Source organism: Poecilia reticulata, linkage group LG5 (assembly GCF_000633615.1).
Source record: "Poecilia reticulata strain Guanapo linkage group LG5, Guppy_female_1.0+MT, whole genome shotgun sequence".
NCBI classification, from domain to species: Eukaryota; Metazoa; Chordata; class Actinopteri; order Cyprinodontiformes; family Poeciliidae; genus Poecilia; species Poecilia reticulata.
The window spans coordinates 30,767,179-30,787,649 of NC_024335.1; the positions used below are offsets into that span (position 1 = coordinate 30,767,179).

Consider the following 20,471-nt stretch of genomic DNA (forward strand, 5'->3'; position numbering starts at 1 on the left):
AAGGCGTTCCCAGGCCAGCCGAGAGACGTAATCCCTCCAGCGTGTCCTGGGTCTTCCCCGAGGCCTCCTCCCGGTGGCGGGACTTGATTAACATTTTTTATTGAGTACCAGAAACGTGCAAATACAAAGATTCCACCTGGAACCTTTTGGCTACAGTCTGACTAGCTCTGAACTTCAGCAAAATCTATTGTATGACTAAAAAATTCCAGCTAAATATTTTCTCAGTCACTGCCCTCTTGTTCCCTCTGTCACGCTTAAACCTGAGTTAAAGGTCAACTAGCAGAGTGTTCAATATGTGCCTGAACAGATTGCCTTCACAACATGATCCTGGAAGGTAACTTTTCCATAAAAACACAACCTGACCAACCTTCACTGGAAGTCCCTCGCTGGGAATGGTGATGTTTTTAGGGATCCTGCAGGTTATCTCATTATCCAGGACTTTGGCATCGCAGTCGACATCGGCCACCGTCATGACGATGGTCATGCAGGAGCTCACCAGGTTCAGTTTCTTATGCTGACAACAACAAGTCTAATGAAGAACTTAAAAAGATACTGTATACTCACCGGCCACTTTATTAGATACACAAGTTCAATCACTCAATAACATGAGTAGGGAAGTAGCAAATCACATGGCAGCGATCGGATACCCCTGGGTATTTAGATATGATAAAGACTTCCGTGTGAAGGTCAAACTGAGCATTAAAATGGGGAAGAACGAGGATTTAAGTGACACCATCTTTCAGGATTATAGAGAATGGTCTGAAAATGAGACAACGTGCAGAGACTAGATCCCTTCAATGGGAGAAATCCCACAGCCCGCAGTTTAATGGGATTAGAATCCAGCGGAATTGCATAAGAGGGCAATGGCCATGTTAGCAAAGAACTGAAGGCTGTAAGGAAAGGTATGATTTTCCTCGCAAAAATTTGACAATAACCGATTAGAAAAATGTCGCATGGTCCAATGAGTCTTGATTTCAGCTGGCATTTTTTCACAGGACTGGGTCAGAAAGATGGTGTAATGGAGTGGAAGATGCTGTTTTGGTGAAACTCTTCGCAGCAACTAAACATTTAAACACCACTGCCTGTCGCTGCCTATGTTTGTTCCTTTGTGACGACAATGTACCCGTGTTTTGATGGACACCTCCAGTGGAAAAAATACAAACCCACAACCCAGTACTAGTGACGTGTACCTAATGAAGTGGCCGCAAAGCATTTAATTCCAATAGAATATTGTCAGAGTAATTATAAATAAGCTAATCACTTACGTGAAGGGACACTTCGTCAAACCCAGGATACAAACTGAGCACATGTCCCTCTGTTTCAAAAGGAATGGGTTCTCCATAGGGGTGATAGGAGAACTCTTTGTTCCAAAGGCCCACAGCGCCGTCCATGTCAAAGGACAGCAGGCCCTCCTCGCTCTCATCCCTCTGGAACGCTGGAGTGATGCATTCCATCCGGGTGGGCAGGGACTTCCCAAAGCACTCCTAGAGCCAAACACCGGGGCGAAACTTTAGCTCTCAGCACAAGGTAAAAATTAATAACCCAAAAGGATCACACGCCCCTTAAAAAACAGTCAAAACGTACCGTTATTACTGCTCTGAGGTGGCTCTCGTTGGGCTTAAAGCGGATTACGGTGCGGTAAACCGAGTCGAGGTTCTCCCCTTCGATCACGATCTTTGAACCTCTACGTTCAGAGAGGAGAACAAAGACGTTTGCGTTTTCATTCCAAGATAGTAAAGTCATGCTAAATTCGACATCTTCCACGGTTTGACATCCTTTTATGTTCCAGATAAAATTATGTGCTTGGGCTGAGGTCTCTGTGTGGCCAACCTGTGAAAGCTGCAGTCGGGCAGCACGTTCGTGATCTTTGGCGTTTCCTTGTAGTAAAACACCTTTGTGTTGGGGACTTGAGATTTGTCGATGAAAACGCTCAGCGGGACATCCCTCACCTCCGAGATGGCCTGGGACAAGCAGATGATGGACGAAACATTGGCTACCGATTTGGACCTGAAGAAACAAAAATGTGAATTAAACTGAAATGCTCTCCAACGTTTAACCCCAGTTTTCCCATTAGGTGAAGATTACAGTAAAATGAATTGAATTATTCCTCTGCCTCAGTCAGCGGATTTCTAACTAGTAATTAAAGCATGTTTGAACAAGTTTGACTGTTAGGTCACAGCAATAAAATGTATGAGCAAATATCATGTCTTTGAATCATCCAGCAATTCAAGGCCTTAAAGGGATCATTCATAAATGAGGCTCTGCCTGAAGGTTATAAGCAGCTAATATCTTTTCTGCAGTAGATAACTCTTGGTGTCCTAGTACAAACCCAGGCTGAGGCTGGTAAGAGGGGCCAAGACCTAAACATGCTTTTTATAGCCTTTAAACAACTCGCAACTTAAAAAATTAAATGGGGATTTATGGAAAATACCTGCAAACGACTGTCACGTTTGCATTAGGTGGGTATGTACATAGAAACTAATGATTATTTACTGAGAAAATGGGCATGGGAGGCTGTGTGCCACCAATGAGCTTCCTGAGTGAAATATATACTGAGAAGGAAACATGTAAAGCATCTCCAGTCAGAGTGACTATCCAAATGCATATTCTGTTCTTGGTACGCGTTTCACACTGGAAGGTCACTGACGGCACCAGGTACAGCTCTGACTCTAGATTTTCTGTGGGAACAGCAGCGCTAATGCAAACATGGAAATGGTTTGAAGGTCATTAAAAGAGCATTTCAACAAATCAGTGTTCAGTTTTTGGCACTTTAGTTGTTTGAAGATGCTAGAAGTCTGCCTTCTCAGATTAGCTGTTAGCTTTAGCCTCTAGGACCAAATAATCTGGATGAACAGTAAATGAAGACTTGAAAAGAGTTACCATAAGTTAAAATAATATGTTTAATGCAAACATGAAAATGGTTTAAAGGTCCTTAAAACAGAATTTCAACAAATCAGTCTGCAGTTTTTGGCACTGGAGTTGTTTTAAGATGCTAGAAGTCTGTGTTTCAGAGGCTAAAGCTTAGCTTTAGCTGTTAGCTTTAGCCTCTGGGAGCAAATAATCTGGATGAACAGCAAATGAAGCCATAAAAGGAGTTATTGAAATTTCCAGTAACTTGTTCAACGCATATGTGAAAATGGTTTGAAGGTCATTAAGAAAGCACTTGCCCACACTAGTGTGCGGTTCTTGTCACTGGAGTTGCTATAAGATGGTAGAGGCCTGTTTGGTTGTGGCCCCAGTGGGAACAGACATAACCTTAAGCCCCTGGAACCAACTTATCTCAATGCTTTTTGACATTTAAAAATATCCATTTCCATTGTTCACCTTCTCATATGGCAGGGTACTTCATTCAGAGTGACTCTTCTGTTCTTTCCAGCATCTAAGTGGAACCCAGTGATCGTGATGAGCGTTCCTCCGACACGCGGTCCGTAGTTGGGCTGGATTTCTGTGATGTTTGGAACCTACAGGGAAAGAGACTCTCTGTTTTGGTTAAAAGGTTACTTAAAGCAACTTTATTTACATGTTAGTCACTATGAACAGGTAATTTTCCGGGTCTGACAGAAGGATGAGTATAGTTACCACAAACGTGAACCCTGGTGCTTCAGCCTTGCCATCAATAGAGTAACGGCCCTCCACCTTGCCCTCATGCACGTCCACTGTAATGTTGACCGGCTTGAACGGCTCAGAGGTCCCAGACCGAATCTTACACACTAAACTGACAGAAGCAAACGACAGACAAACATCAGCGAGTCATCAGCAAACAACCTGCGTCTGATTTTAGCGACAATATCCTGTTTTTAAAAAATGGGTAAAGTTTCTCTTTGCATAGAAACAGTCAATTTTTTGTGAGTACAATATAATTTTACAAAATTTTAGGGGATGACAAATTAACTAAATAAACTATGATAATGGTTGAGATTAAAAAATAAAATTATAAGCTGCCATGTTAATTTTTTAGGTAACCTTATGAGGATGATCAAGGACAATAACATGTCAAAAGTAGTGCACAGCGTCCTTGTAGTGTCAGTCCTTTGTATTTGTTTTGAACAGGAAAACACAAAACTGTTTTGTTTCTACAATAACAAGTGAGTGGGAATCGGATTGCAGGTGAAACTTTTTGGGGGGAGTTAGGGAGAAGGGGCGGACATGTTTGGGAATGTAGCTCTGGAGTGAAGGACAAGTTTTGTGCAAAGTTATCCAAACTTATAAAAATTCCTAGCGGTACAATCACACTTCAATGTGTACCTACTCAATTCAAACATCCTCTGAAAGCCTTTGTAGTTCATAAATTGTAATTCTTCAACAGCATCCAATATTTTTTTTTTGTCATATTCACTCATTGATGCCTAAATTAGTTTTACTTTTTCATGTTGCTGCTTCAGCGCTCTTCATACTCGGCAGCTATGTTTCCCCTGTATCTTTAATGACCATCCTTTCACAGTGATGGTGGGCACAATTGCTCCATTTTCTCACAATCTGCCAAGATTCTCTTTATGTATGACATTAACATGCATTGTCCTAATTTAAATAAATAAATTAGGGAATGAAAAGATGAGATTTGTCTGAGTAAAAGTGAGAGGTAAGAAGTAAGAGTGGGAGCTGGCAAACCTACGAGAACCTAAAGGTTTCTTTTTTTTTTCTGTCTAGAGAAAATTTTAGTTTAATGTTTTGTATTCTTCCAGAGCGCATTGACTATTAAACAAAGAATGACAGCAGTTAACCCTTCAGGTTCACTCACTGTGTGTTGTTGCATTTGGTTGGAATCACAGTGCAGGCGGTCTGTCCCAGTCGGACCTGGTGGGTCCTGGAGGTGATAGCAGGTCGAAGCGGCGACTGAAACTCCCATCCGCACACCGTAAGCTCCGTTTGACCATCAGGGGGAGCAGTCCTTGGAAAAAACTGCATAAGTAGAAAGAGGAAATTACAGACCTCAATATACAAAGTCAACACCTTACGGCAGTGTTGTAGTACTCGAAATCGGTCTTGGTCTCGAGACCATTTTTTGATGGTCTCGGTCTCGTCTCGGACTCGACCGCATTTGGTCTCGGTCTTGTCTCGGTCTCGGGCGCTGAGGACTCGGCATTTTATTTCAAGACCAGTCGAGACCGCAACTGTGAAAATATCACTAAGCTTACAGCATACTGTCCAGTTTATTTGTTAACATCTTTGTTTTCAGTGGATGCAAAACGCACCGATTAAAATCCAAACAATAACGTGTTTCTGTTACTCCCCCTCCCCACCTTTCACTCGCAAGCGACTCTGAGACATGCGCAGTGGTTTCCTCTGAGCGGCAGAAGATCTGTCTAATTGTCAGAAATAGAATTGCGCTGCATAAATCACAAGAAATCCAATGGCCACAACTAACTCAGCAGCGCTTCGCTTTCACAGACGGTGGGGACTACGTCTAATTTTTTTTCGTCACTTAGAAAAGATGCTCAAACAAAGGTAAGCTCCGTTGACGTGATATTAGCAAAGCTAGCTGTACAAAGACACATAAGCATTTGTGATGAAAAAACAGTTGTCACTCACTGCGCTGAATTATTGTGCGGAGGTGTTGACTGACTTATCGCATATATGGGTGTCCAAAAGTCTGCAATATAGATATGTGACATTCAGGAACAGCCTGATTCTTCTGAATGGTTCTTTACTTAGAAAATAGAACTGGAGTGTCACTGAGAGCCGTTCTTTGTTCTTGTAATGCTTTGCGTACACTGCAGTAGTAGCCATCATTATTTTATTTAATCATGTGCATTGATATTTTTTTAATTAACAAATAAATAAAACACAAGAACGAAAGAGTACACAGAGCATGCACATGATTGTTTTCATTCAAAGTGGCAGGTGTAATGTCTGCCATGGKGTCAGACTACCTGGCTTCATGTAGCCAGAGAGAGGGTGAAAACAGTCACGGTGAGCGCCTTGTGCTTGGTTACTTCTTTGTTGCTCCTTGGTCAGTGTTCATAGTTGARCGTTATTTACCRTCAGGDCATTGCCTCAATTGCTATGTGTAATGGTGCAGACAGTGATGGTTTCTGACATGAGCAATATGGGCAAACACCCAGGGTGTTATCTTTTTAGGGATGGCACGAGACCACCACGGATTGTAGCACAAAGATGGAAGCACTTAATTTTAATATTGGTAAAATTTATTAAGTATTTAATATCTAGGTGTTTTTATGGGAATATGGATTTGTCAGATCAACTTGAGAAGCAATTTTGATCATATTTCACATTTTATCGTGTCATTTAGCGCAGGCCGCTGGTCTTGGTCTTGACTTGGTCTCGACTTCCCTCGGTCTTGGTCTCAACTTATTCTCGGATCCTAAAAGTCTTGGTCTTGTCTCGGTCTCGATACGCTCTGGTTTTGGTCTTGTCTTGGTCTCAGGTTTGGTGGTCTTGACCACAACACTGCCTTGCGGTGTTAAAAGGAGACACCTGTATCTTTGATCGCAGCCCAAACCTCACCCCACTGATCCCGGGCGGACAAGATTCATTCCTCCAGCGGCTGTGGCACTCACTCTTCCACGAACACACTCCAGAGCACCAACCGCAGCCCATGAACTTCGGGGCCGTCAGGCACGTGACACAGGTCATGAAGTGCTGGCAGCCTGGGCCCCTCTGGGGCACCTGAATCATCTGAACAGTGAAATCAGTCGACTCATTCAAAGACTGCTTCATTCTGCAACAGTTCATTCAGCACTTCAGACACAGCTTTTCTATTTTAGCTTGTCTAAAAATAATAGAATAGGTAGATACACAGCAAATAGACTCACACAAAGATAGAATATAAAATATGTACAAAAAAGCTGAATAAAGAACAAAAATGCTGTACAGTAAGGGAAACATTTCAAAAGTCATGTAGTTATAAAAAACACAACTACATCTAATAATAGTGAGAGTAAGGACATAGTTGCATGTTTTGGTTAACTTACAATAGGATTCAAATCCCAAAGAATTGACGTTCTGATTACTATATGTGTGAAACATTCTGTTTTAAACACATTTGAATTTAACTAAACTAGATCAATTCAAATGTTTAACTACTTTAGTTAAATTCAAATGCATTACTTAGTCAGAGACGAGAAGAGGAAGAAAAAATGAAATGTCAACAAAATAAGTTTCTAAACAGAAGCTGTTAAATGTTGATAACTGGTGCTCCTTTGCATAGTTTTGGTAGAAAAGTCTTGAGAAAGACCAACATGTTTTCAGGATTCCTTTAATATTGTAACAGTTTGACAAATGTAGTAACTGATCCGGTATCTAACATCCATCTACTTTGTCAAAACATTCAGGCATGGACTGAAATAAAACCTTACAGGAACGTCTTTAAACCGCTGGAGAAAAGCTTTACTCCTTCTACCTGAGAGCTCAACTAAAAAAGTGACAGTAATATCAGCTAATTACAATATTTGACCAGAGAAACGGGCCGTTTTACCGTACCTTGTCTCCAACTACAAATAGTAGATACTCCGAGGAGTAAACAGCAGCAATAGAAGACACCCTCTGATTCTCCACCAAGGAGTAGTTGGCAAAGATGTCTGGGCTGGATCTTGTCAACACAAGCTGCACACACAGACGTAGCATAGCATGTGCTAATAAATTCAAAATAAATGTTATTTTTATGGGTGAATATATCCATCCATCCATCCATCCATCCATCCATCCATCCATCCATCCATCCATCCATCCATCCATCCATCCATCCATCCATCCATCCATCCATCCATCNCATCCATCCATCCATCCATCCATCCATCCATCCATCCATCCATCCATCCATCCATCCATCCATCCATCCATCCATCCATCCATCCATCCATCCATACATCCATCCATCCATCACTGGTACCTATCAGTGGGTGAAAGGCAGGTATGAGAATACTGTTGACGGTCTCTACTGCTAATGCTACACTAAACTTGTTTTAAACACTGTTTAAGATTTATGGAATTTTATTCTACTTGCGAAAACACAAGAACCAAGTATTTTAAATGATTTCTCAGATTACATAAAGACAAAAAAGCACAATATAAGGTCTAATTAATCATAGGAATGCACCAATTCGGCGCTTCGATACCAATGCCGATATCTGAGCTTTTGTATCGGATCGTATCAGCCGATACATTATTTGGTATCGATACGATTCGATACAAAATAATGGTGCTGAATTGACTTAAGATGTTTAATTTTTTTAAACAAAGACACAAATGTACTGAATGACACATTTATTTGATTACTCTGCACCAGTACAGCACACTTCAATACACCAATAACTTGACAAGCTTGGACAAAAATGTAGAAACAACACAACTTTAATTTGTTCAGTCAGTGCAATTAGGAGTCAAACAACCAATAGAAAAAATAATAATAAAGAAACTGACAAAAAAATAATAGGTTGACTCTCTTGGCCAAACATATGATGTTGAATCGGTGCATCTCCAATCAGTTGTGGACTGGATTACTCTAAGCTAATGATTACAGACTCTTTTAAAGACAGTTTGTGAAGCCTTTGCTCTATTTGTGGAAAAAAAATCCTAGCTTGGTTTTCCTGAATCTAGTGCTAAAATCACAATGTATTGCATCATTTCATGAGGTGAATATACTGTAACTCAACACCCCTTTGCAATTTGCAAAGCATCGTTATTTAGTTGGGTGTTATTTCTTATTTTTTGCAACAATGCGACATACCTGAAGCAGACGTCCAGTTGAGGTTCCAATGTGAGCAACGGTTTTGTTCTCTATGGTCGTCACCAAGAGAGAGGTGAGCAGGACGTTGGTCATCTTCCTGTTGAAGAGGTCCACCCTGTAGTACGGCTTTGACACCATGGTGGGATGGTCGTTGCACGTGGCGTTGTTCTCCATGCTCTGACGCCACCACCAGGGGGAGTAAACAGAGAGGAAACAGTGATCAGAAAAGTAGGCAGTCTTTACATTCTAACATTGAAATGCTGACAATGTCTACAAACTTCAAAAACACGTTCACCTCCCCGCTACTGAAAGAACAAGCATGCTTTTACTGGAGTTGCTGCTTTCAGGGTCAGATATTACCGAACGTCATTCAACAGCTAGACAAACAAACCCATCTGCTCCTAAAGACTGCGTGTTAATACTTACAGGCAACTGTTTATAGGCAATTTAAAGACAAATCAGCAATCATTTTTATGTTACCTTGACGAAAACAATACAAGCCTGACAACTGGGCATGTCAGGTTAAAGCCAGCGTCATAAAAATGATGCATTATCCACCTTCAAGATTTGATCTTTACAAGCTGACACATGTGCCCAGACTCAGATGGAGACGTGGGGCAAGGTGTGCTTGTCACCACGACGACCATGAGAAAAAGACCCGGCACACCAGATGCACAAGATGATAATGTGATTAAGTAACAAGCCGTGATAGATGATCAGATGATGCAGAGAGATCGTCTTGCAGATAGCAACAGAGCCCAATTTAGATCTAAACTTGACTAAAAGCAGCTCACTGAGAGAACAAATGCTTGTTTATTGCAAAAAAAACAGCCAAAAAAGGTAAAAGTTAATGACTATAAATGGTATGAACTTTGGTTTTAGTAATCTCCATGGAGAATTACATTCCAATATTCTGATTACCTTAATGTGATCGATCAATGGAGTAATGGGAGTACGTGGGCTTCTATTGGGAAAGGGTTTGTTTGTTTCCACTACTGGTTGCTGTGGGAACACTGGCAAGCAAAGAACACCATAAAGAGACTTCAGAGATGGGTGTTCTCACATCAGGAGAACATCTTAGGCTCTTTACCATTTGTGTTTCTGTCCACTCCATGTGGCCATCGCTGATTACACACATATCTTAATGTATGTGCTTAAAAAGTTAGGAAGAGTGGATCACAACATGTCCAAAGACAAAGTGTCAGACCTAAAAAAACAGTCTGCAACAGATTAAATTACAATGTCTCATTCTTTAGATGCTCATTGGCTTTATTTCCAGTGCTAGTTTAATTCTGCTGTCGGCGTTGTTTTTATATATATATAGCTAAAGCGGGATTGATGGAGGCTATGATAGAACTGGTTCTTTGCTAGCATTTCTGCTATGTGTAAATGTGACAGTGAGACAGCTCCTACTTTCAGTTTATGAGTTTATGTTCAATAGGTCTACGTTAAGTGACTTAGCAAATACACAGAAGGTTCCTCCTTAACCAGTGGACCAAAACAAAAATGGAATTACTTTGTGAGGACTAAAACTAACTCTGGACACAATCCTCATGGTGAAATGTGTTTTTAATTAAGGATGGGCATTTATTGTAGAGCTTTGGAGAAAAATGTCCATAGTGTGTTAAGAATTTTTTATTTATTGTAAAAACGATACAATTAATGTCTGAAAAGCCCCAAAAACATAAGGGCAATATTTATGAGACTGCTATGAATTTGAACATACATTCTTTTTATCACTACTTTTATTATCATAATAAGTTCCAAATAATGTGATAAAAAAAAAACTCCAGACCAAAATCCACCTGAAATTTTGTCAAAAATAAATAAATAAATCAACAAACACTTTTCAGTCTCAGGTAATATTTTCTACTCTTCTTTATTAGCACAGGTGGTTTGGACTTTTGAGTGCATTAAAGAGGGTTGGACAACATGTGGCTGGATAAGAAACATTTAGAGTAGAGGAAGCCTGAGGAAAGGAGTTTTCATTCTAATTTTAATAAAAGACAGACTATCAGAAACATTACAAACACTGTTTAGTTGTAACATAACTGCATAACTTCAAAACAGACCATTATGAATAATAAAACTTAGTTGTGAAGTTACTAAGGATCTTGTGTTTAAATTGCTAACTAAAATGAAGTAACATCCAAACTATAAAATATTGTTGCAAAAGTTTCAGTCGTAAAATTTCCCATGAATTCTCCAAGACAACTGTTTACATGGGATTTAATGGAAAAGGTTGTCTCACCACAATCCCCACATTGCCAGTCCTCCTCCCTACTGGTAGCACTGGTGCCAAAGCAGAGAAAGCATGTATGCTATGGGAAATATGCATGGGAATTGGGAAAATAAGCAGCCTTTTTCTAAGCTTTCCCCTGGAGAATTAACACACCATATGCTGCGAGACGATTATATCCTAAAAAATATGCAATCTTCTGTACATCACTCAACTGTTTCATAAAACAATAAAACAATAGTAATAATAATAACAAGAAGCGGGTCACACCCTGAGGATGTCGCCAGGTTTTTCACATGACAATAAGGAAAACAGGAAATGGTTTTATGAACACCTGTTAGTTCAAATTTAAACATTTCCCACTCCTTCCCTGTAAAGTGCACAAAACAAAAAAATTTCTATATATTCCAATTTGCCAAATTATTTTTTTTTTAAATGGTCTAAATCTGAATTTATATTTTCTTATTAAGTCTAAATAGCAAAAATACCCCAGGGCACTTCACCAATTACAGAGTGAGGCACAATGTAACGAGTGATTAAGAGAGAAAGCTGAATTTCTTAACAAATCAATTTTATTTTGAAAAGCATCTTAACAACAAAACAAAAAGTCACTCGCCTAAAGGTAAGTTTAGTCTATTTTATCGTAAGAGTTATTTATTACAGATTTAGTTCGAGAAACATCTGTGGTTGTTATTATAAAACCACAGCTAACGTGGACATATCCTTATGAATCATTAAAACTCCACATCACATAGATGTCCCACGCTAATAAATCAAACACACAGAAAATGTGCAAATTGCCTTACAACCACACGATCTGTCCTGGAAGTACGATTTGTACCATCAGCTAATTTGCCCATGTCCTAAAATAAATACCTCCAGGGAGGGTATTTGTATTTTTCTGCTTTTGCATTTCATTATAATAATAAAAAATAGTTTATGATTTAAAGAGAATAACAAGACATGAAGATAAAAGCGGTTTAACCGTATTTTGCTAGATTGCTTCTGAAAAAAATAATAATAATAATCCAGTGCATGCCCGTGTATAATAAAATGGTCTGAACTTACATAGTGCTTTTCCAATAATTTTGACCACTCAAAATTGTGCTTTACAAAAAGTGCTTTACACTAGAGTAACATTCACCCTTTCTCAGTCACAAACACACTTATACACAGATTAGTAGGTAGTGTTAAGTTAAGTGCCTTGCTCAGTGTGTGGCAGGAGGAAGCTGGAATCAAACGTACAATCTTTCAATCACAAGACAACTACTCTACCCACAGAGCCACAGTCGCTCCAATAATCAAACATGAGAAAAGATGGAGTGGTAAATTAGTGTTTCTCATGAAAACATGGGCTGTGGTGTTGTAAAGTCCAATTACACATTTAGTTATTGTCATGAGAAATTATTATAAAAATAAAGTTTTTTTGTGCAATGAGTACACCACAGGGCGCATTGACAGTGTAAATACTTTACAGTCCTTTGAGTCCGATACACAATTTTCTACTGAACTATAATCTTTGACTAAAATAAGGACAATTATTATATATTAACAGAATTATTACATTGCCTAGGAAAATATGTCCTCTTATAACAAGTAGTATTTTAATTAATATAAATGAAAACGTTATACCTTTATTATCTCCCTTGATTGCCTAAGTTAAAGGTTGTTAATGAAACCTGAGTTTCTGACATCAACTCAAAGTCAAGCTACCATTTCTGCTGTCCATAATTGGAACTGCTGACCTTTCCGTTACATCAAGTATCACATCAATGAGGTGGATTTGTTCTGTTGTTGTTGTGAACCGATAGACTCACCTCGTGTGGACAGCTTTCACACGGCTGGAAGTGGCAAAGCCCTCTGGAGAGTTGCTCTGGTCCAGACTGACAGCAATCATCAACGCCGTCAACGATCGCCTTGTTCACGCTGTCCATAGGAAAGGCGCACAGAGCCGAGTCGTTCTCTGTGACCCCATTGTCATCAGTCACAGCAAACACCCCATAGAGGATGTCGTCCTCCTCCTCCGCCCCCAGTTCCTCTGCCAGCTCCCTGCCGGCCTTGCCAAAATAGGCTGCCTGGACCACGTTGTACACGACGTCCTTGTAGGGCTCGCGAACGTGCCTCCTCCTGCGCTTAGGCTCAAAGCGACACTCCAGGATCAGTTCGCGATACCTCTTCACCTCCCACTCGCTCCGTGGCAGACGACCCAGGCGAGTCTGAAACGGAGATGACTCCTGATCTGGGCTTTCTCTTTGGACCGAGAGGAAGTAGACAAACTCCTGAGTGAAGAAGCTGTAGACATAGTCAATGTGGTAAGTCCTCCGGAGGGTGGGCAGGACAGTAAGGCCTCGAACATCACTATAGAAACCATCCTCTGTGGCCAGTGGTCTGCGGACTGAGATCGACTTCCTTCCGTAACGCTGGGTAACACTATCATTGACAGAGGCAGCAACGAAAAAGTAGACTGCTTGGCCCTCCTCTACCATTGACATTTTGGTACCCAGAGGGCTCGCCACACAGTCTGGACAATAAGCAGCAGAGTTTGCACTCTTCCTGAACAGACACTTAGAGCGAGAAGGTAGTTTTCCGTTTGAGTTCAACTGATGAAAATAGCAAACACCATACTGAGAGCTTCCACAGGAATATAAATACATAAAAGGAGTGTCCAGCACCAACACTTGATTGTCCGTATCCTCCAGAAAGTTGTAATCCTTATCGATATCACATAAGTTGCATATGCGACACTCTGGGCTGCCAACCGGCCCAGTGCGGAGCTCCCAGGCCTTTTCCAGACTCCTGTTGACGGCTTCGATGACATTCTGCGAGGCCACGTAGACTTCCTGGTAAATTGAGTTGTTCACTATGTTCTGAATGGGTCCCTGTGCCTGAAAGAAAGGCATGGTGTAAACGACGGAGAAGTTGACCGGGCTGGGGGTCTGTGAGGGACAGTTGGCCAAGGCAAAGGCCAGCAGAGTCTGGAGCCGGATGCATGTCCCCCACACTGTGGTCCAGTGGACCATCGCCACTCCCAGGTTCAGAGGGGGAACAACACACAGATGATGTAGGACTACCTCCACGCCTGGTGATACAACAAAAACATCCTTAGCACCAGCTAATAACACCTAAAAGGAGAAGGAGAAAACATGTAGTTCAATTGTTAAAGGCATCAGTTTAATTTAGGAAATACAACATCATTCTGTTCCTGTAGGCCTGGTTTAGTAATTCTTGCAGTTTATTTTTTACACATCATCTGGCAGGTGTTAAGTGTTCCACAATTTTTTTAAGATTGATCAGAAATTTGAAGTGGGTGTGGCTGCTATACCAACAAAAGCAGCAGTGGGCAGTCCCTATGAGGACTTCCCTAGAGTTCTGCACTGGAGTTGTTGTAAAGTATGAAATGTCCTGACCAGTTTTTGCTGCCTCGAGTAAACAGTCAAATTTCTTTGTAATTGCACATGATGCACAGGCCTGTACTCAAGGTGGCAAGAACAAGAACAAGTGTTTTTTGTTTTTCTTGCATTTGGAAAGAATTGTTTGTTTTTTTCCTCTGTTCATCTGCGGATGGTCAGCAAGTTGACATTGCTGACCATCCTGCAAGACAAACAGAAGCTGTAAAGATAAAAGTTATAGTCCTGGAACTTATAATCATATTATTCATTTTCATTTCTTCATTCTATTATAAATGGGACCATAAGCATCAACACTCTGGTGGAGACTGATGATAAAAGCATCTGTAGTCATAAAGAGAAGAATTTCCTGTGACTCACCGCAAACACTTAGTAGAAATATTTATGTAATCAAACAGGGAGCTTCGCCAAACGCGACTAAATCTGTTTCTATTGTGACATCCTGAAAACACTAATCTACAGTATGAGTGCTTTCCAAAAGTATCCATACCCCTTAGGTAATTCCACATTTTGGCAGATTACAACAAACTTTAAAGCATACTGCTGGAATTTTATGACAGTCCAGCATAAAAGAGTGCATATAAGATAAGTGGAAGAAAAATGATGCATGGTTTTCAAGCAGATTATTTCTCTTATAACAGGGAAAATGTCTTGTTATAAGTGAAATAATCTGCCAGTGGAACTAGAAGTTTTTTAAAATCAATATTAAGGAATTATTGACTTAAAACAAGCTCCTCTAACTTGTAAGTTAGTTTTGTCTTATTTCAAGTGTATTTAGATATTTGCACTAGAAACTAGGAAAAAAAATACTTTGATAAGATTTTGTGTTTTTGCAGTGTGTTCAGTTTGACTGATCTTGTTTTGAAAAGAAGAATTTCAATCTGTAGATATGCAAAACTCTTAAAAACATAACCAAAAAACAACAAAGCAAATCAATGCAACTATAACTGCAGTAAAAAATGCTTCTGCAAAATATTGACCCTACTCAACAGGTCTTTGCTTTGTACTTCTGCACTGCTTTGTGTTTTCCCATGTCTATTTTTGTCAGTCCAAAAATGGAAATTCTCCAAATTAGTCGCTTTATGCAAGAGAGCAGAGAGCAGGTTAATCACCGCTGCTGAGCTTGAACCCACCGAATCCAAATGTTTCCGTTGGACCCATCTCTGCACAACAACCAACCACGACCCTTCCCTTCATTCTGCACAGACGTCGTCACATGGATCATTAACTCGACACATTACAGTAGAGTCGCATTCAAGAAATCTGGCCTCTCTAGTTTGCATTCCTGTCACAACCTCTACGTGCCTCACAGAGGGGAAAGATGTACGTGAACTCACGATGAGGAGACACAATGTACCTCCTGAGAACTCCCAGGTGAAGAAAGTACTTTTCCGCTCGTTTCACTGAAGGTAATCAGCTCAGAGCGTTCTGTTTAGAAGTAAACAAACTTTATTCAGGCCATAAAAAGGAGATTTAACTCCAAAAAAACACTCATTCTCTACTAAGCAGCGGGACGGAACATTTTGCAGAACGAGAACGTCCTTGCATCAATAATTCATAAGATGCCGCTTATGTCGTGTTACATTTTAACATTTTCATCTCCTTGTGAACCTGAGGTTAAGGTGTGAGGACATGGGTGTACATAGTAACGGCACTGATTGACTTTCTTTCTGACTCACACGGTGAATAAAGCGGAGGAAATGGTTGCAAACTGGTTTCAGCTCATTGTGCTATTTACAGCGTGGCTCTGCAAACTTTTTTTTTTTTAGTCCGTTATATTCCTTCGCTCAACCGAGTCGGTCTCAAGGACGTGACCCGTGGGTCGAGAACGAACTGTCCACCTTGATATTCCACAGCTTCTTCCGATAAATGGCACTCAGGCGAGTGAGGAAACAAAAAAGGAAGGATGTCACGAATCGAAGCAGAGATTTCCACTGGGATTAACGGAGATGAGCTGTGATTAAAACTGTGTCACATTCATATAACGCAGTTTCAAGATCCAGTGTTAAAAGTTTATTAGATTTGAAAGTTTATTGATCTTTATATTACTTGAAAATGGTCTCAAAACACCAATATTATCATTTATCGCAATAACTTCTGGGACAATTTATCATCCAGCAAAATTAGTCATAGTGATAGGCCTGTTCCATAAATCAATTCAAGATTAATACCAAAATTTATATCAAGACACAAAGTTCTTCTGCTGAAAATATGTAAAATTAGACGTCATCTTGTGTAGAGCCACAAATGCTACAAGATCTTTTGAAAAATGACAACATAATCTATGTTGCATATCTACTGTAGAAAATGTGATGTCATTTTAAAGATCAGCCATTTCACTCCTATTTCTAGGTTTTAAAGTAAAGAAAAAGTTGAAAGTTTGGCAGAAAAAAACAGATACATTTCTCCTGTCAACATTTGATGAAATTTATTTCAAAAAGTAAATCTGAAAAACATCACTGGTACTTTTATTGTCATTGTGTGGTGGAAATTCAGTGTAATTGTTCCTTCAAAATACAGAGAAACAGCTAAAGACCTGCATTTGTTATTGAATTTATATTTAAAAACGTGAAATGTTCCTTTATCATTATTAACCACAGTTATTAAGAGCCATTATGGAAAGTCCAAACACCCACTTGCGGTTCTGTAAATCCCAGCTCCAAATGGGACATTATGTTGGCCAAGCAGCTGCAGTGTTGTTCACTGTGATCTCTTTCTCTTCACCAATAGCTTTGTTGCTATTAGAATAACGGATTCTTCCTCTATCAATAACATCCAGGCATATGGAAATTGTGCCCAAGGTTGAATATTTCTCTTTTTTATATTTTTATTTTTTTATTTTTTGGTTATGATGAAGCAGTGTGTATGAGATACTGCGTTACAAAACATCCACAGGTCGTCCTCCGTTTACCTTGAATGTTGTTAATGAACGCATCAGAAGCTTACAAAGCTGAGCTCATCTGAGCTTCCCAACATTACCTAAAGGCATAATGACTTTAGCGTAAATAAACTTCTGAGTTTAAAATAACCCCAAAAAACAAATAAAAAATCGCAATAAAAAACTTAGCAACCGGTTATCCTAAAAGATCTAAAGCAGGAAAGGTTTAGTGTGATTTCAAGGGATTGTGAGGGAAAATGTCTTTCTACAAAATTAGCTTCAATATTTGGCTTTCTTGTGAGAAGGTTTAAGAAAGTTATGATTCATAAACTGTTTTCCAACTTTCTGCTGAGCTCAGCACTCAGCGGTCTGAAAGATATCTACACCTAACGGGAAAGAACAATTAGATGAAATTTTCCCCCCAAAAAAGCTGAATAAATAATGATTCCAAATATGCTCTCAGCAAGCTGCTGCATTAATTATTCAATAATTTTACTAAAATCTATGTATTATCATAAATAACATCAATACAATGTTATTTAGAACATTATTAGAACTGCAGTAATTTATATCTATAATATTTTTGCAGAAGTGGTTGTTGTTTTTGTTTTTAATAACATAAGATCAATTTTAACTTTTGTTTTTACTGCTAAATGGATACCAGACAGACACTAGTATTTTTTCTCGAAATTATCATAACATGTTGAAAACTGTTACAAATTAAATAGGGCTTTAAACTAAATGTTCTTATTCTCATGGTCGCCACTGTTTCTTAATCCAACATTTTACCTTAAGCGCACTTGATCCACGCCAACGGATCCTGGCTGCTGTCCACAGACAGGATGCAAACATCTGAGCTTGAAATCCTGAACCAGGGCAACACCTTATTCTGGGAATTTATTGTGAGTCAGTGGTGTGTGAGGTATGCTGCTGCTGCTTAACCCACTCAATTGCTATCGAATTGATGCAGAGAGATACCAGTAGAATGAAGAATAAGTAGAAAACACAGAGCCAAACAAAGCTTTTCATATCAGCAGCAGTCAGTAATATGTTTACAGCAAAATAAAGAGTTTTAATTTCTTATTTTATTAATTTGTTGTACGACACGAAAATGTTTGACATCATGAATTAGCTTTGTTTATTGTTTTATAAACTAGAGCTGAAAGCGTACCTGCGCAGGTTGGTCCGTATCCTCCAACAACTTTGGATCCTCCGCCCCTGGCTGACAGCGCGCGCCGGGTTCTCATCGGGTCGGGAGGAAAATCACCGCCCTCGTGGGTTGTTGCTTCTCACGTCAAACTTCAAAGCCAGCAAAGCTTCATGTGTAAACTGCTGGTGTCGATGGAAAGCTCCTCCAGCTCGCGCTCCTCCTCTCCTCTCCGCTCCCCCGGACTGACACCGACTGCGAATCCAAACCTGGATTTATCCTCCTTCCGCCGTCTGCGCGCGAGATCCAGGGCCGCCGCCACGGGGTGGGCCGGGAAGGGGGCCACTGTGTTAATTGATTTGTTAATGTAACAAATATATCATAAATGTCTCAGTTAATGTACTCTAAGGTGTTTATCCACTCAGTACCTGCTTGTTGCTTCTGCTTGAATTATGACATTAATGCAGCAGGGCTGTAAACAGCCTGGGGCTCTGCAGAGGCTTTAAGGAAGACTAACTTTCAGTTTGTTGTTTGCTAATTTTTCTCCTGTTTAGGTCAGACAAGTTTAACCAGAAAAAAACGTCACAGCTTTTAAACCAGGTATTTTTATATATATATTATTATTATTTCCTTTATCTAATCCCATTGGGATCTATATCTCATTTGCACGAGAGACCTGGGTATAAAATCTGCAACACACAACAACCTGCTAATGCAAAAGTAAAACAAATTAAACCATATACACAAGTTTAAAGCAAATTACAAAACTGTTTAAAAGAAATAAGATGGATTAATAGAACCACATCATTGCTTTTGACAATATGGAGTAAAATTGAATCAGAAACCTTGATAAAGCTCACCAGGAAAAAAAGCATGTAGTGTATTAACATTTATTAAAGTTCGATTCTCCACTCCTGGTACCTTGATTTTTTTTTTTTCTTAATGAAGTGGTGATCATTCTGATCATATGTTTTTATGTGAAAAGGGACTTTGAGCATCTTAGTCTGAATAAAATGCACCCAGTTTGTCTCTGGTTTTGGAATGGCTTAACCCAATGTCACCAGTAGATCCCACACCTTTGATATATCCCCGCTAAGCTCTCAAAATGGGATTTGCTTCCCAATCCACTCAAGGAAGTTGCTATATCTGCTGTTTATGCACTTTTTCCTTCCACTAAACTCTCTATTAACATGTTTTGGATGCCATCAACTCAGCTCTTTCCCCCATAATTGTGTCATTGTGCGCGCCATGACGTAATATTTGTGTTAAAAGTATTTATTAGTCTAAAACTAAGTCACTTTTCCACAAAAACTGAATTTAGGGTTTTCTTCTGCATCAAGCAAAATATCAAATACTCAAAAGGCATCCATTGTTCAAACTATTTAAGCCTCACAATTTTAACTGTACATATCTTTTAGTGTCATTTTAATTGAGATGTACATGTATTGCTAATTAGCAAAATGTGAATTTGTCATTCGCTCTCATTCCTGCCTTGTCCATTTTAATCCAATCTTTATATGAAAACTACCAGCAATGCACTGACCTGTCTCCTCCAATCGAAAGTCATATTTTGGAGCATCTTGTTTTCATCGTGCTTTGCGTGTGTACAGTTCACCTACCGCTTAAGGCAACGGTAAACAGTGTTGTGTTTTGTACACGTTTTCATCTGGGCTGGATTCAAGGATGACGAAAGCTTTTAATTGGTCTCTTATTTATTAACAGACAATTGTTCTGTGAATTCGGCTTCTTCAATAAATTATCAGCTTTTGCACAAAACTAATTAGTTAAGGCGTGCTTAGTGGAGGCAGAAGTTGCAAAAAAACAAAACAAAAAAAACAAAGTATAGTGAAACACAGAGGACCCTCATGGCACATGCATAAAAAGGTTGATTTCTCAGGTGAGAGGAATGAAACGGCACATTAGCGTTTGAACACTGGAACAGGAGCGGTTTACATCGAGAAAAACAACGAGAAGCTTAAAAACACAGTGAACAGCTTCCAGTCTCTTACATGGAGTGTTTCTTTAGAAGACAGGAGTGCATAGACGGGAAAACGGGAGCGTTTCCTGGAATCTACGGGGCTCAACAGGAATGTGGCCAACAGGCTTTGCCAATG

At 39.7% G+C, this 20,471-nt stretch overlaps 1 protein-coding gene across 4 annotated transcripts in view; it reads right to left on the reverse strand.

The window, feature by feature from the left end:
- mst1rb (macrophage stimulating 1 receptor b) overlaps positions 1 to 18,611 on the reverse strand; it is a 25,646-nt gene extending 7,035 nt beyond the window's left edge. Inside the window, exons 1-13 of one of the 4 annotated variants that reach the window (XM_008410475.1) lie at positions 18,382 to 18,458; positions 18,000 to 18,099; positions 12,743 to 14,047; positions 8,687 to 8,863; positions 7,441 to 7,563; positions 6,466 to 6,636; positions 4,739 to 4,899; positions 3,580 to 3,715; positions 3,325 to 3,461; positions 1,831 to 2,007; positions 1,585 to 1,684; positions 1,266 to 1,484; positions 368 to 514 (exon numbers count right to left, since the gene is read on the reverse strand). In XM_008410475.1, coding sequence (XP_008408697.1) covers positions 368 to 514; positions 1,266 to 1,484; positions 1,585 to 1,684; positions 1,831 to 2,007; positions 3,325 to 3,461; positions 3,580 to 3,715; positions 4,739 to 4,899; positions 6,466 to 6,636; positions 7,441 to 7,563; positions 8,687 to 8,863; positions 12,743 to 14,047; positions 18,000 to 18,062 — 2,916 coding nt within the window. In that variant the 5' untranslated portion in view covers positions 18,063 to 18,099; positions 18,382 to 18,458. Of the gene's footprint in view, positions 1 to 367; positions 515 to 1,265; positions 1,485 to 1,584; positions 1,685 to 1,830; positions 2,008 to 3,324; positions 3,462 to 3,579; positions 3,716 to 4,738; positions 4,900 to 6,465; positions 6,637 to 7,440; positions 7,564 to 8,686; positions 8,864 to 12,742; positions 14,048 to 17,999; positions 18,100 to 18,381 lie in introns of those variants that run through there. The other 3 variants (XM_008410476.2, XM_008410478.1, XM_008410479.2) reach the window with 3 other exon arrangements.
- Positions 18,612 to 20,471: the final 1,860 nt, after the last annotated feature.